We start from the raw sequence: 15,097 nt of genomic DNA, 5'->3' as shown, positions 1-15,097 counted from the left end.
AGCTCCGTGCCACCGCTGCCGCCCCGGGCACAGCACCGGCCCACCACCCTGCGCTCTGCACTGCCATGCTTCGCGGCGAGGGTCCCGCGCTCCACGCCACTGCTGCAGCAGGGTTATTTAAGAGTGGGATCTGCCATTTTTATAGTGCCCTATGTGCCCTGACTATCTGTCTGGTTATGGCTGTAGAGTACTTTCTACATGCTTACCACATCAGAAGTGTAACTTGTGTGCCTGGCTTTTGCATTTTAAGTACATTCCCAGTGTATTAAGCAGGAGCAGGCAATTATTTTGGGGGGAGGGCTGCTTACTGAGTTTTGGCAAGCTGTCGAGGGCCACATGGGTAGCCCCTTGACAGGTGCCCCACCCCTTGGTTGCCATCTTGTGACTGTAAGTCCTAATCCCTGACCTCTGCCACCAGAAGTCCCTCCCCTTGCCTCTGGAAGCACTCCTTTCAGCAAGGGGTCTTGCCATCTTGGAACCAGAAAAATACCAAATTATACTGTAAAAAGCAAACATCTACAGCATGCATTAATTTTATTTCAAAAAATATGTTTGTCCTGATTTACGTGCGTTTGTTCAGGGTGCATAAAGGTGATTGCACAATAGCTTAAAATGAATTCTTAGTCTTGTATATTGTGGGGGTGCATATAGGTTTGTGGAGGGTTGTGGGTGTGGATATGTGGGGTGTGGGGGTCTGCGTGTATGGCAGTGCGAGGGGGGTGTGGGTGCACGTGTATTGTGGGGTATACGTGGGACTCGCCCTATAAACACACACACACACACACACACACACACACACACACACATTGCCCTTTCCTAAAAACACACGTACCGGCGTGGCCCCATGCTCCTAGTCCGGCGATGGAGCCAGAAACCACGTGGTGCCGGAGCAGGGCGGGGGCAGGAAGGGAGTGAAATGGCAGGGGTGGGGCAGGGCTCAGCTGCTCAGTCCTGCTGAGGGCTCCCCCTGGGTCCTAGTTTGACAGCCAGCCAGGAGCAAATAAATATTAATTTACTAATTTTTTTAAGGGCCCTGCAGGCCAGGCAGAACGGCCTGGTGAGCCGGATCTGGCCTGCGGGCCATATTTTGCCTGCCCCTGGTATTAGATTTACAGCGTGCCAACTGTTCAAGGTGATACACAGAGCTAGATTTGCAACTGTAAAAATTCTCTGAAAGTCTCTCCGAAGCAGCAGAATGAGAAAGGGGCAAACATAATGGAGGCTGCAACAGGATCTAACCAGGGAGAAAACTACCCAGGGAGCAAAGAAATATAAATACATGTTTACTCGAATACAGGATGTGGGATTGAGAAACAGGGGAAGGACAGAGAAAGCATGAGAGAGCAAGCAAGTGGGTAGAGAAAACTGGAAATTTGTGCAGCAACAACAAATTGCCATAATATGATGCCAGAGGCATAGAGGAAGGAATCTGAACTATGAGATGCAACAGGGAATCTGGGCAACTTGAGTCAACTTATTTTGTGTTGACCCAAAATGAAATAAACATTTAAATTTAACCCAAACTTAAATATTGTTACCTTTAAGTTGCTTAACCAGCTTTTATACTTTTTTTTTCAATTTCGGTTAATGTTTTAAAATATTTTAATGAAAACCTCACTTAGAAATGAGATGATTTAGTGTTTTCCAAATTTTTTTCAAAATGAATTTTTTAACATTTAAAAAAATGTTCTAATATCTTTGGTCCCTCCCCCCATCATTTTTTTTTTTTTAGCCAAAAGTATTTTCTAATTCAATTTGAGTTTGTGGACAGTTTCAGTCCTCCTGAAACTCTGCTTATCAGGGAATTTAGTATTTGATGAAAAAATGCACTCAGCTCTAGCTATCAGATATTCAAACAATTAGAGAGCACCTCTGAATTGCTCTAAGGCTGATAAGGTTATGCTACGTGCTACCAAGTTTTAATGGATTTTATTTAAAATGAGATAGTGGAATCTCTCCTTTTCCAAAAAAAGCAGAGTTCTAAAAATGAACAAAGAATTTTGTATATATATTTACTGTTTTTGAAACCATCTTTTCAGGATTCACTATATCCAGACAGATATCAAAATAAAGACCAAAAATTGTGTCTCCTGCTTCTTACTATACCACTATTATACTTCCTGATACTCAATTGTGGCAGAAGCACCTCTTCCATCAATATACAGGCTACTATAAACCTGCCTGATTTAAAAACTAAATTGTGAATACAAACATTATCTGTCTCACAAAAAGTAAGAAATGATGCATGAATTTTCTGGCATAAGGAGAGATCATGATGACTGGACACAGTTATTCTCTTGAAAAAAAAAGTTTGATCAATCCTCACAAATACTGGACTTCCAAATTGTCGTAATAATTTTTCATCATAAAAAGGATATTTTTATATATTTATTCAAATTCTCCTACCTGAAGTTACATTTTGAGTAGCTAGTGCTTAGAATTTGACTGTGTTTGTATTGGCAACATCTTCCATCATCAGCACTTTTGCTAATATTTGTTGTCAGCAAACAAAGATTATTCTAGTATAAATCCCCTGCATGTCTAATGTTAAAATATAACTAAGAAAACATAATCCTAAATGGGTGTTTAAGGGCTTCTTTATATACAGGATAAGAGAAGGAAGAAGGCCGCTAGGTTTGCACAATACTAGTCTTGCATAATTCCAGTCATGTTTATATCTTGCCTTGGATGGTTGACACAGAATGAATCAATGGAGAGATGTGGGAAAAGGTAAAATGTGCTGGATACTGACCTACTGAATGGAAGAAGTGCATCTTTATAAAGGCAAAGCAGCTGTACCCATTCAAACTATATTTTTGAAGTATCTTATCAGAGTCTTATCAAACCCCAATATGACTTGGGTTTTGTTTTGTTTTTTGGTGGTTTTTTTTTGGTTTTTTTTTTGGTTTTTTTTGTTTTTGTTTTTTTTTTTACAGATTTGCACAAAGATGTATATATTTAACTCCTGACTTGATGGTCCAGGCAGTTCATCTTTTTGATTTTTAAGTATAGCATGTTTTAAATCAGTTCTGGTGCATTCACATCTACACCAAAGGGCCTATCAGAGGTAGAGCATTTATTACCAATGTTTCTAGTGCTATGGTCATCATAAACACACAAACCAGGATTGAGTTTGTTCCAAAAAAAAAAAAAATCAACAGTAGATTTATTTTTAAACTCCAGGCACTTAATTTGTTATTATCAGTAACCTCATTTGAGCTCTTGCTCTCACTAAGATGACATGGCAGTTAGTAATGAAAAGGTGTTTTGAAAGCAAAGTTTTATTCTAACATTCTGTTCCAATCTGAAATAAATACCAAGTTTGAATTTAATATTATCCCCAGGTTAGTCTGTACAAACTGGCTAAATTAGCCAGCTTATACCATCTTAGGGACTGTAACTGGTATAAAGCAAATGCATGCAAGTTCAGAAGCTTTCTTCACTTTTCTATCAAAAAAAACCTGCTCATGTTGAAGAGTCTAAATATTACTAAGTGAAGAAAACAATCAGTAAAGAAACAATGACAATAACACCAGCTCCAATTATGATAGTGTTCATTTTCCAGGAATACACTTAACAAAAACATGGAAACTGATTTTATATTGGAATAATTCATTTTAAGTAATAAGGAAAAAAAAAATCAGCCATTACCAGAAATTAGGAAAAAATGAAAAATAGATTGACATTTGAAGATTTAATGATTCATGAAATGAGCAGGAAAAATGGAAAAACTAATCAAATAATGCTGGTGCCTTGCTACATTTCCATCTTAGCATTAGAAAGCATGCCAGATAGGAAATTGAAAGAAAAAAAAAAAAAAGGGAGGGGGGGGGCAGTGGGAATTTCCTTTTATAAATAAGTTTTTCTGTCCATGAGATTAGGTCCTAACGGCAACATTTGCACAATGACAGAAGTGTATCTAGCTGAAAGACAACCAAAAAAATTCAGTGGGAAGGAGATTAGATTTATTAGTATGCTGCCAAAAAAAAAATATTCCTTTTCTCTAAAGTGTCTAGGAGAAAATTCTTTAATCTGAAAGCCTGATCTTGAGAGTCTTAAACTATGCTGGAAAAGATAGAACTTCTGAGAGAAAACCTGAGGACAGGACACGGGCTAAACTTACTTTTTCTTATTATATGATTATAACAGGATTTACTGTGATCATATGGGTCACAGAGCATTTGAAACTTGATTAGGCGTACTTTAGAAACAGTCAGGAGTATAAATCACCTTCAAGTCAAAAGCTTAGATTTCTTTTTATATTAGAAACATTTTGCAATGATGGCAATATACCTGTAGGCTTAAAATTGTTGCTTGAAAGAGGACAGGCCTCTAAAATGCCTACAATAGAAAGGTTATGCAAAACACTATTTTGTGACCTCAGTTCCATTCCTAAGAGACAAATGTTTTAAAAGTCAGCACAACTGAAAACCTTATCAGACTTAATGGGTCACAAAAAGTGATGTGAAAAGTGAAGTCACCACTCATTCCAAAAGATGGATCTTTACAGCTTGGGGTTGAGATAATCTGGTGGCACAGTGTGGAAAAGGCAGCATTTTTACAGTTCATGCAATACTATTTATGAGGCTAAAGAGAGGTCTTCAATTTCCAGCACAGTCCAACATTTTTCAGGTGGACTCAATGATTTTTTTAACATTAAAAAAGCTGACCTGCATCTTGACTAAAAACCTAACTCTAATTTTCAGCTGTGTGCAACAAATAACTTATGGAAGTAAACAGAAGGAGAGGGAGGGAGGAAGAGAAACAGCCAGAGACAGTGACAGCAGTAGACTGAAGTGGGATATTCAATTTCAGTAGTATAAAATATTACTCTGGAAATGCTGCCGTGCATTTTCTATATGCTATCTCGGAAACTTTTAAGGGAGGGAGAGAGAGATGGTTTGAGAGAGGAAAGTGAAGGAAGGCTCTATTATGTTGCTCTCTTAACAACAATGAAAGACCACTGAGCATGTAAAATTATTTTTAAGAGCTTCATTCTGAGATAAATACAATTCAGCATAGAAAGTATTCAAGTGTGCATTTTTTATATCTTCTGCTGGGAAATGCTACCCAAGTACTTAGTAAAAGTGCTTATGCAAATGATCAGATAAAAATAAATACTTACTGGTAATGTACCCATGACGGACCAAGGGTTTTCTTAAATTGAGTGAGTCCCACGATATCAATGTAAATGAGTTCTACCACTTTGTCTCCCTGAGTAGGGCAGCCAGATCTATTGCCTACAACCTTCTTCATAATCCTATGTAAAAAGGAGAGAGAAGGAAAAATATTTCCATCAAATTTCCTGAATTCATGCGAAATAATATCTGTATTGATAATCCATCCTCATTCAAAAAATCATATTGGTCACTGCTTTATCTAACTTGAAAGAAGTGGTAACTGCATATAAGAAATCTTGAGCCTTAGTGCTGAAAGCCAGTAGGACACCCTTAAATTTACTACAGAATGGATTATATATAGGAAACCAAAGACTTTTTTATATTGGAATCTTTTCACTGAACAATTTATCTAGTCTAAATGGAGATACAGTATAGACAGAATAGTAATTTACACATTAAAATATTTTTAAACAGTTTGGGCTATCCTTTCTAATATGTTATCAACATTTTTACTTACAAGAACTCAGCAGAACATAATTTTATTGTATATGCAAAAACAAAAGGTTAAAAAATTGCAAGTGTTAAAGTTTCAACAGGTGCATTACAAAGAACATAAGAGAAGTAGTGTAAAATCTAAAAACAAAACAAAGGAGACTAAAATATTCATATTTGGTCAAATTTGCATTTTCAGAGACATTAACTTCCTCAAAATTAATTTATTTAAAGAATATAAAAAGCTGGATGCTGAGTAGGGAATAACATACATTGGAGTAGAGGGCATAGAGTTAATGCATCTTGCTGCAGATGTTTAAAGCACCTGTACTAGTAAAAAATAAGCTGCTTAGTTTGAATTCTTGCAGCATTCCGTTATGAAGTCTCAGGAGCCTGAAGCTACAATGAAAATACATTATCCTTTTCACAGCGTATATATTTAGCTCATGAAAGTAATCTTCTTATCGACTGTTTAGTGCGTTATCATTTTCATTTTCCTCTTCCAGAAATTATACACTGTGCTAATAGAGGCTTCAAGAGTTTACAATTTCTTTTTTGTATTCTAGTTTCAAAATTGAAAGTAAATCTCCTTACTCCTTGAGCTCTGCCAGTGAAGCTGAAATCCTAATGTCATGGCCCAGTAAGTAGAGAGATGTAATTAAATCACTCCACTGGACTAATTCACCAAGTGGGCCACCACTAAATGCATTCTCTGCAATCTTGAATCCAGATTCTTTTGTCAAAAGTCCTAAATGAACCAGGATCTGGAAAGAAAAAAAGAAAAGGAATCATAAATAAAAATTATCAACATGCATCTAACATAATTTATGCTGGTTCCTTCTTTCTCTCTTTAGATTCTAACCCAGAGATATTTTTCAGCCAGTTTAACTAGAGAACTAATTTGATTTTTAACAATATTGTAGTGCTACTGTCTTATTTTGAACTATTACTGCCTGCCACCGGAGTACTTTTTGAAAATGCGAAGGATAACATTTCAAGATATTCTTCATAAAAAAAATCCCATATTAAATAGTGCCAGGGTTCCCGTTGTTCAATCACGATGAATTAATGTTACATTCTCAAATACAATCCAAAGAACAGGATGACACAGTGAAAGAATGCATTTGGAAGCGGGGAAATGGGCATTTATACAGAGAAAAAATGTGATTCTTTTTATGCAGTGCCTGCTTTTGCCCAATTAATGTTTGAGGCCCCCAAGAATTTGTATGAAGCTGAGGGTAATGCAAAATGTAGGCTACCAGCTCACATCACATTCAGTGAAGCTGACAATTTCACCATATTGATATGCAAAAATCAATTCCTGTAAAAGACAAAAAATATATAGAGCTACAAACACCAGGGTCATTTACAGTTTCTTCTTTTTCTGGGAAGAAGCTCTCTCATTTGAAGCTTCCATTAACTCAACTCTCTGGCCAAAGATAATAGAGCAGTTTTCCCTGGGGCTACTTAACAGCTACAAAGACCAATCACTTATGGTTGTATGGGAGTAACAAGAAGCCTTCTCCCCACCTCCCCTGGAGCAGAGTTTTCCTTTGCAGGTTTCTAGATCCATATTGCCTTTGGTGAAAGGCACTAAAATTAGGATACTAATACTTAGTGCTCATATAACTAGGCTGCTAAACCAGCTATTCTGGGGCTTTTTTTGTTGCATGCAAGCATGCATGCAGGGTCTGCTCCTACAGACTTGAAAGATGTGACAAGCAGAAAAGAGCTACGAGATTTGGGGGGGGGGGGGGGGGGGGGGGAGGAGGGTGGGGTCCTGCATCCTTGACTAAGGGCTATATTCCTCTTTGGCTTAAAACATCTCATTCTAACCCTGAACATTAACAATCACAAAACAGAAACTAGCAAAAATTGAAGTGATAGCCGCACTAGAATCTGACCTGATTCTATATAACAGGATAAAGACTAGAACATTTACCCAGGTTTATGTTTTCCACACCTGCTAAAACAGGAAAACTTTCTGGAAAACACTGGCACCAAACAAAAAAAGTGTGAAAACGCCCACCATTAAGGTAAAGCACCTCAGCGTCCAGGCTTTTGCCAGTCAATTCAAAGCCAGGTTTCCACTTCTGGTAACCTCTATGTTTTCTCTGTTACCAAGAAAGCGTGAGAACAGTTGTTCTAAGTCTGACTCTGAAAGTATAACAGACCTGCGAGAATCATTCCAAGAAGTAAAGATATTTTGGAAGAGAGTATATACGAACAAGAGGACACTTAAAAAGAAGACTGCAATATTTCTAGTGCCAAGAGAAGCTAATAACATGTCACCTTTTTACGTTTTCTTTTTTCCAGGTTTTGTTTTTCTGCAAGCGACTTAATTGCTTCAATCCAAGCATTAGCCATTCGTCTGATGCGTAGTGTCATCCATCGGAATTCTTCATGCCTCGACATCATTTTGTAGAGTCGATCAAAATTGGTACGAATTTCAGCCTTCAGTTCAATATTAAATAAGATAAAATCAGAAATTAATTCAGCATAAATTTCTGCAGACACAAAAATCTTTCATACTTGAACTCTCTGTGCTTAATACTCTCTATTTATTAAATAGAGAAAAATATATCACCTGCCTTACAAGGTAGTGGAAGCTGTATTAATGTTTATAATGTGCATAAAAACCTTCGGCTGGAAATTATCATCATCGCAGAGGAGCCAATTACTTTTATTAGTCGCTTTTATCCCTGAGATAAATGTACATAGCCCTTAGAAAAGAATTGTTATTTCTACAACACAACAGTTTTGTTTTTGATTATGTGATTGCAAAATGAGGTAAAGTGTCTCTACTTCAAATAAGCAATGACTAGAATGTAATATAAACATAATGGAAGTAGCCCAGAGGCACTGTATAGTTGTCATGAATCAAAGTGAGAAATTTTGCCATAACAACCTTAAGATGCCTTAATTGATTCTAAGCTTAAAAGGAAACAGTCTATCACTTAAAATGAGATTAATCTAAGAACAATTAGTTCTACAGAATGAGGCAGCCTATAAGCAAACTGAGTTAGCAGCATTCATATATAGCTCAGCAATTACTTTAATACTTTTATACCTGAGTGCATTATAATTAGTTTATAATGTTTATAAACTCTGGTATATGCAGGAAAAAAAACATTTTAGAAATGATCAAAATTGTTGACATCAAACTAAATTATACCAGGTAATCAGGCATATGAACCATTTGTTGAGTTTAGTTTTGATCGAGTCAAGAGCTTCTGATTATTAAAAGTTTATATAGTGCACAGATAAAATTATTGAAAAAAATGGTCAGTATCTTGTATGACTATGTGGAATCAGTGAATAATCAATATTTTTGTAACTTTTTTCCTCATTAAAGTTCCCATCCAACTAATATTAGCACATGTACTATACTTTAAGCACTGCTATCACCCTAATGTTTTTATCAGTTCTATTCAGTACATACATCTGCATATCTGGGGCCCAAGATTGTAACTTAATGCAATATAATGGAGGACAACTGGGTGAAATGGTGTTTTTACACAACTGTCTTGCTGTCAATAATAGCCATTTCAAAATGAACAGCTTATGAAAAGAGAGAAACATAATCAGCATCGACTATAGGGTCAATATTCTTGTTGGTATTTATGTAGAACTAGGATCTCTAAATGGACAACAATGCTAGTAGGTCCAAGGGTAAAGAAGCCATGGCCTGTGGAACCATTTTCTCCAGCTTGCAGAACCAGGGGGCTTCTATGGCGTGGTGGTGGTGAAGGGCTCTGGCCAACCATTGGCAAGAAGTGGTGGTAGCATTATGGGTGGTGAGGGGGGAGCAGTGACTCAGGCTACACTGCATTGGAAGTGGTCAATACTTGGAGCTAAGGTCCGTTAAAGGCATCCTGCCCTATTCCCGCACCCCTTTGTTAATTGTGAATGCCTGGCTTCATCAATTTAATTAAAACAGATTTTAAGGAATGCCCAACACCACCACTCACCATTGAATTTTGATCAGTTTCTTCATTAGGATTTTTTGCTCTCCAAGGTAAACGAGGACACCAGTTTTCAACCTGCAAAAACAACAGGCAGAAAATAAGTTCTTTCATTCTGCTTTTAACCAGGGAGTCTGCGTCAAATTTTCCTATATCCTTCATGTTATGCCTTGAATTGGACCATAACTGATCGAGATGTCACGAATGGAAGGCAAACACACTTATTGCAATACTCCTTCTGGAAAAAGGAGCATTCTTTGCAGCATAAATCTAATTCAGCATAACAAATGGAAGCAATATCAATACTTAGATACAAGGATGATGAATCCTACGAAAAAGTTTAGTCTGGGTCTTCAAATCTCTACTTATATTCTACATACAATTCTTAAATGCGTTTCAATCGTTGGCCTTTTTTTTTCTTGGATGAAAATGAGTAAAAAGTTTGGAACATATTCCCCAGGATATGAATAAAAAAAAAACAACACATAAAAGGGGTGACTCATTAAAAAATGGCAGAACCACTCTGCTGATTTGAGCTTTTCTTTAAGCAACCAAGAAAAATTATGCTGCAAGCTAAGAAGATTGTTAGGGAGTAGTGGGGTGGGGGGAAGAATTCATGAGCAATTGTAGACTTCACAAACCAAAAGAACAAAATATATAGGTCAAGAAAAAGGAAAGGTAACCACAACAATTGACTATAACCCTGGGAAAAAACAGGACAGTAGCTGTTAGCATGATATTTTTGTGCATGTCCACTAAATTTCTACTGTTGGTAAGGTTGACTAGTACAGTACTATGTATATGTCCCTGTGATTTCTTGTTCTTCCATTTAGAAATGCTGCCCCTCTAGTACTGGCTTCTAAAGGACCGACTCACTGGAGAGGGAGGGAACTGCGAAGTGGGCTCAAGAAACACATGCATATGTATTTTTGAGATAAAGCGAGAGAGCAAGAGTACGCTGGCCAAACTGGGATACCATCCTTCTAAGAGCTGTGTCTGGGAACATTCCTGCCATCATGTCGCTGTGTTCATAGATATAGCAAAAAGCAATAATTAGCTGACTCATATTTTGAAAGCAATCAACCCAAGATGTAGGTGATGAGCAGTCTCAGTAATATTCAAAGGAAAAAAAAGCCATCACCTCAAAGAGAAAGAGCAGACACCAACCTCATTAAACAACAGAAACACCTCAGCTAGTTAGGTTCTCCAGACCATTTATAATCAGAGGATGCAAATGAATGCCTGCACCCATCTATTCTATTCCATGTTTTTAATAAAGAGCTGGAAAGCGATGATGTGGTAAATCCCATGTTTAAAGTGCTTGATTCTTCACTTGCTCAAGATACAAAACAGAATAATTCTTAATATTTTAATCAACACAGGCTGCCTGTGAGAAGACCAGCAAAAACAGAGCAAAACCCTCCATTCTTTCGAAGTCACATGCAAACCAACCTGCTTTTGCCAAAGAGCTCTTTTATTTTTGTTCAAATAAGCAGGCAAAATGACTTGACCTCTGGGACCACACTGGTGTTTTGTCACTAGAACAGACTTGCATAAGGGTTGAGAGATTCTCAGGACTACTGTATGATGCTGCCTTTTGGCCTCCCATGCATACACTTACATTGCATTACAAGAGATCTTATCTGAGCTAGTAGGTGAAGATTTTTGAGAGGACATTTACCCATCTACAATGAAAGCCAGTTAGAATTAGGCTCCTAGCTATTAGTGCTTTAAAAAAACCTCCCTTGTACTCAGAAGTACTTCTGCAAGACTACCTGTAAAAGTGAAGTCTGTAGAACTGGACCCAAGCTGCTGTCTGTATACAAGTTCCTGGTAGACATCACTGGACTTTTAAGTCCAGTTTCAGAATTGTGGTTTATTACAGGATACTTCACAGATTCATATTTATATGATCATATTCTAAAGCAAGCTACATTTTTTTCAGTAAGGCCTCCAATTTATTTTTACAGTTGGTGTGGGGGGAATGTGCAAAGCGTGAAACACACAACAGTTTATGGGAGGAAGAGAGTTCATCTGGGTAAACTGATTTTTTAGGGTCAAAAGACCAAGTTAAAGAAATGGGGTACAGACAAGCATGGACCATTCTAGCCTGGGAGTAATAAGAAAGAGAGTGACCATGACCCAGAAAGAGAGGTGCAGGTGCACCGATTCAAGGAAGGGTGGGACAGAAGGCTGACAAGCCTACACTCTTCTAGCCAGCAAGGAAAACTATTTTTATCAATACCATGTTGGGCAGGCTGGCAGGGAACAAGGTTGTAAGTGTGCATAAGGCTAGGAGGGAGAACGTTGTAATAGCAAAAATGACCAAAACACTTGGCAAGGTGTCAGGAGTAGGTACGGAGGAAAAGGAATTAACTTTAAAGGACAATTAAAGAATCAGCAGGATTTAGTACCAACCAGGACCTGCAAAGGTGAGGGAGAACAGAGTGCGACAAGATCACAAGTGTTACTGGCCAGAATGACAGTGGAGCTAAGAAACTCTAGAACCGGGGTTGGCAACCCCCAGCACACGTGCTGAGCATGGCATGCAAAGCCATTTTGCTCGGCACACCATGGCCAGCCCTTGCTCTGTGTAGCTGCTGCCAGTGACAGGGCTGCTCTCAGCAGGGCTTGCAGGGGGCAAGGGGCAGCAGGGCTGGGGAGAAGGGGCTTTAGGTAGAAGGCAAGGGGCACAAGGGCATCCTGCCATGTACCCCCTGCCCTCATTTTGTTTTTCTGGCATGCTGGCACTCTAGCACCTTCCAAGTTAGGCACTGTGGTGTTTTTTGGCACTCTAGCCAAAAAACATTGCCTGCCCCTGCTCTAGAAAGACACTAATAAATCCTGCAACTGACCGAAGACCAAAACCCATTCAGCAGAAAACTGGTTTTAGAAAGCACAAACAGTAAAGCAGGGGTAGGCAAGCTGGAAAGCAGAAGTGAGAGCATACTAGGTATTCTACAGCGGTGTAAAGAAAGAAAAACTACCACAGAATTGTCTGAAAAGGCCTGGTAAGTAAGAAAAACATTACACTCTACAAATGAAGATGTGCTAAAGCTGGGGTTGGCAACCCAGACCCCAAGGGCCAGCTCTGGCCAAGTGATTGCCTTGTGAAGCTAAGATGTTGGTGGCAATCTGGAGGTTGGAGACACTGGTGGCAATTTGGCAGCAATACAGCAGGGGAAAGAGGCAGCTCGCCCTTAGCCTGAGCTCCATTAATTCGGCCCACTGCTCCTAAAAAGTTGCTGACCTCTGCACTAGAGAAGGTCCCCACATTCCACTACCCTGATCCCTAGCTCCATGGGAGATACAGGCGCTCGGGTTTTGGGGGGCAGGGGGATTAAATCAGGACATGTTTACATGCAAAGTGTTAAGATAACTTCTGCTAAACTATGGAAAGGAAAGAGTTCACAGAATTGACAAAAATGTGTGACCTGATGTTTCCTATATATGGGTCTTAACAGGCTGTTGAATTTTACTGCCTACAGGAAATATGTTGAACATGTATTTTTATCACAGATGTCTCAAGCGACAATACATTAACACATTTGTGCAGTAATAAGGATGGCTGAGTGCTGAAACATCAATGTCAAATGAATATTTTTCTTGTTAAAAGTGTTATTAGAACTCCAGTAATATGACAAGTGTAAAAATATTAAGTGAAGATTATTTCCTTGGCTATTTCTTTACAGTTAAGTATTAGAAAACCTTTTAAAAGGAATGTAGTGATTTATAGTGGGTTAGTCTAAAAGTTAGAGAAGACACTAACTTGAATTTATAGCATAATAACTGAACTAGATTGCAAATGCCTATCTATTTAGCATCACATGCCACCGTGTGATACAAGGTGATCTTCCTGTACTTTCCCTTGGTGATGAAAAAAATATATCTGGCTGTGCACACTGCTAGCTGTATTAAATTATGTGTCCTGTTATTTCCAGATTCCTCTCTTCATTGTTATGCTGTTGTGGGTTGTCTTCAGTTATGCACAAGTGTACCTTGAATCAGTTTAAAAGGGAGAGGGAGCTTCCACCGAGTAGGATTAATCAGCTGCTACAACTATTACCTGCCCATGATCACAAAATGATGGAAATTAGCAAGCTCTCACCCTCAAAGAAACAGGGTAAAGTAGGCTTGTCCAACATACGGCCCACAGGCCACCATGTGGGCCTCCAAGCCATTTTCCAAGCTGGCAAGCTGAGCATATTAGTTCAGGTGCAGCACCTTGCTAGTGCAGTGATTGTATATCCAATACCTAAAGTAGCTCAGAGTTCAAAGTTAAATCAGGTATCTCTGTATATCAGTTCATTTTTCCATGGGAACGTACCAGGAAAATGTTACAGGATCATGGAAAAGTTGTGGCTCAAGCCTAATGTCCCCTACCAGAAAACTATTTTCTCAGATTTGGTTTTGAATAACATCATACTTTTCTTTAATGTTGTTTTGACCTTGCATTACATCTAGGAAGATATGTAAATCACCTCAAAACTACAAGTTGGCTTCCAATGCAGCAAAACATTGTTTCAAAGGTGCACTTAATGTCCTCCCCCCATTTTGCATATGGGGCTTTATCTGTGTTCTTGCCTCTATGCCGGACTAGAATTCCAAGGGTTAGTAGCACAGAGGTAACAAGAAACAGTAGCTTAAAAACTCTGAAATGAAATGGAAGCCACTAAAGAAAACTGGCTGGGCAGTAGTGCAGAAATTAGTTTATTAGGGAAGAGGTCACTTCACAAAATAGGTCCTTTGTAGGGTCTGATGATCATCTGGTGAGGCTGATTTGAGATTGGAAGGTTTTAGGACAGCAGCTGTTCCATGCTGGGTCTTCAGCAACTTTCATCAGCTCAAGCTGAAGGCTCATACTGCAAGGAGCCTGCTGAGGTAGAGGAACCTGCCTAAGTTGAATGCACATGCGAGAACTTCTAAGCGAAGGAAGCTCAAAAGGAAAAGGAGCTGCACTTAGGACTCCTTTCTCAATGATCTATGTTCTTGCATGTTTTCTCCCTTAAAAGGAATTGTATTCTTAAAGAGCAATCACATCCCATACAAACCTGGCTGTGTATATGTGCTGTGTTATACCTATCAAAGGATAATAGGAAAAGTAGGGCTGAAAAGGACCTCACAAGGTCAGCTAGTTGAGCTCTCTGTTCAAGGCAGGATCAGCCCTGACCAAACCATTCCAGCCAAGTGTCTGTCTAACCTGCTCTTGACATTTTTCAGGGATGGAGATTGCACAGCCCCTCTCTAAGGAGCCTGTTCCAATGCCTGACCAGCTTTCCCAGAAAATTCCTCTTTAATCCCCAACCTAAATTTGTGCTGCACTTTGAGGCCATTGCTCCCAGTCCTGTTCCCTACAACCACAGAAAAATATCTATCTCCATTTTCTTTATAATCACCTTTCATATATATTGTGTTTGAAGACTCATCAATTCCCCTCCCTCAGTCTTCCCCAGAGGAAATGATTTTAGTTCTTTCAGACTTTCCTCGTAAGTCACGTTTCCCAAACATCTGAGCATCTTC

General features: G+C 38.8%; 1 protein-coding gene across 3 annotated transcripts in view; it reads right to left on the bottom strand.

Moving 5' to 3' along the window:
• Nucleotides 1-15,097, bottom strand: part of MGAT5 (mannosyl (alpha-1,6-)-glycoprotein beta-1,6-N-acetyl-glucosaminyltransferase) — a 148,852-nt gene that overhangs the window by 90,933 nt on the left and 42,822 nt on the right. For all 3 annotated transcript variants that reach the window (XM_025197563.1, XM_025197562.1, XM_006018383.3), the window contains 4 exons: nucleotides 9,584-9,655; nucleotides 7,905-8,066; nucleotides 6,207-6,376; nucleotides 5,126-5,260 (listed from right to left, as the gene is read on the bottom strand). In XM_025197563.1, the coding sequence (XP_025053348.1) occupies nucleotides 5,126-5,260; nucleotides 6,207-6,376; nucleotides 7,905-8,066; nucleotides 9,584-9,655 (539 nt within the window). The remainder of the gene's footprint in view (nucleotides 1-5,125; nucleotides 5,261-6,206; nucleotides 6,377-7,904; nucleotides 8,067-9,583; nucleotides 9,656-15,097) is intronic.

The sequence above is a fragment of the Alligator sinensis genome, unplaced genomic scaffold (assembly GCF_000455745.1).
Source record: "Alligator sinensis unplaced genomic scaffold, ASM45574v1 scaffold277_1, whole genome shotgun sequence".
Classification (NCBI taxonomy): Eukaryota; Metazoa; Chordata; order Crocodylia; family Alligatoridae; genus Alligator; species Alligator sinensis.
Note: the sequence above shows the minus strand (reverse complement) of the source record. Positions and strands in the feature narration are given on the sequence as shown.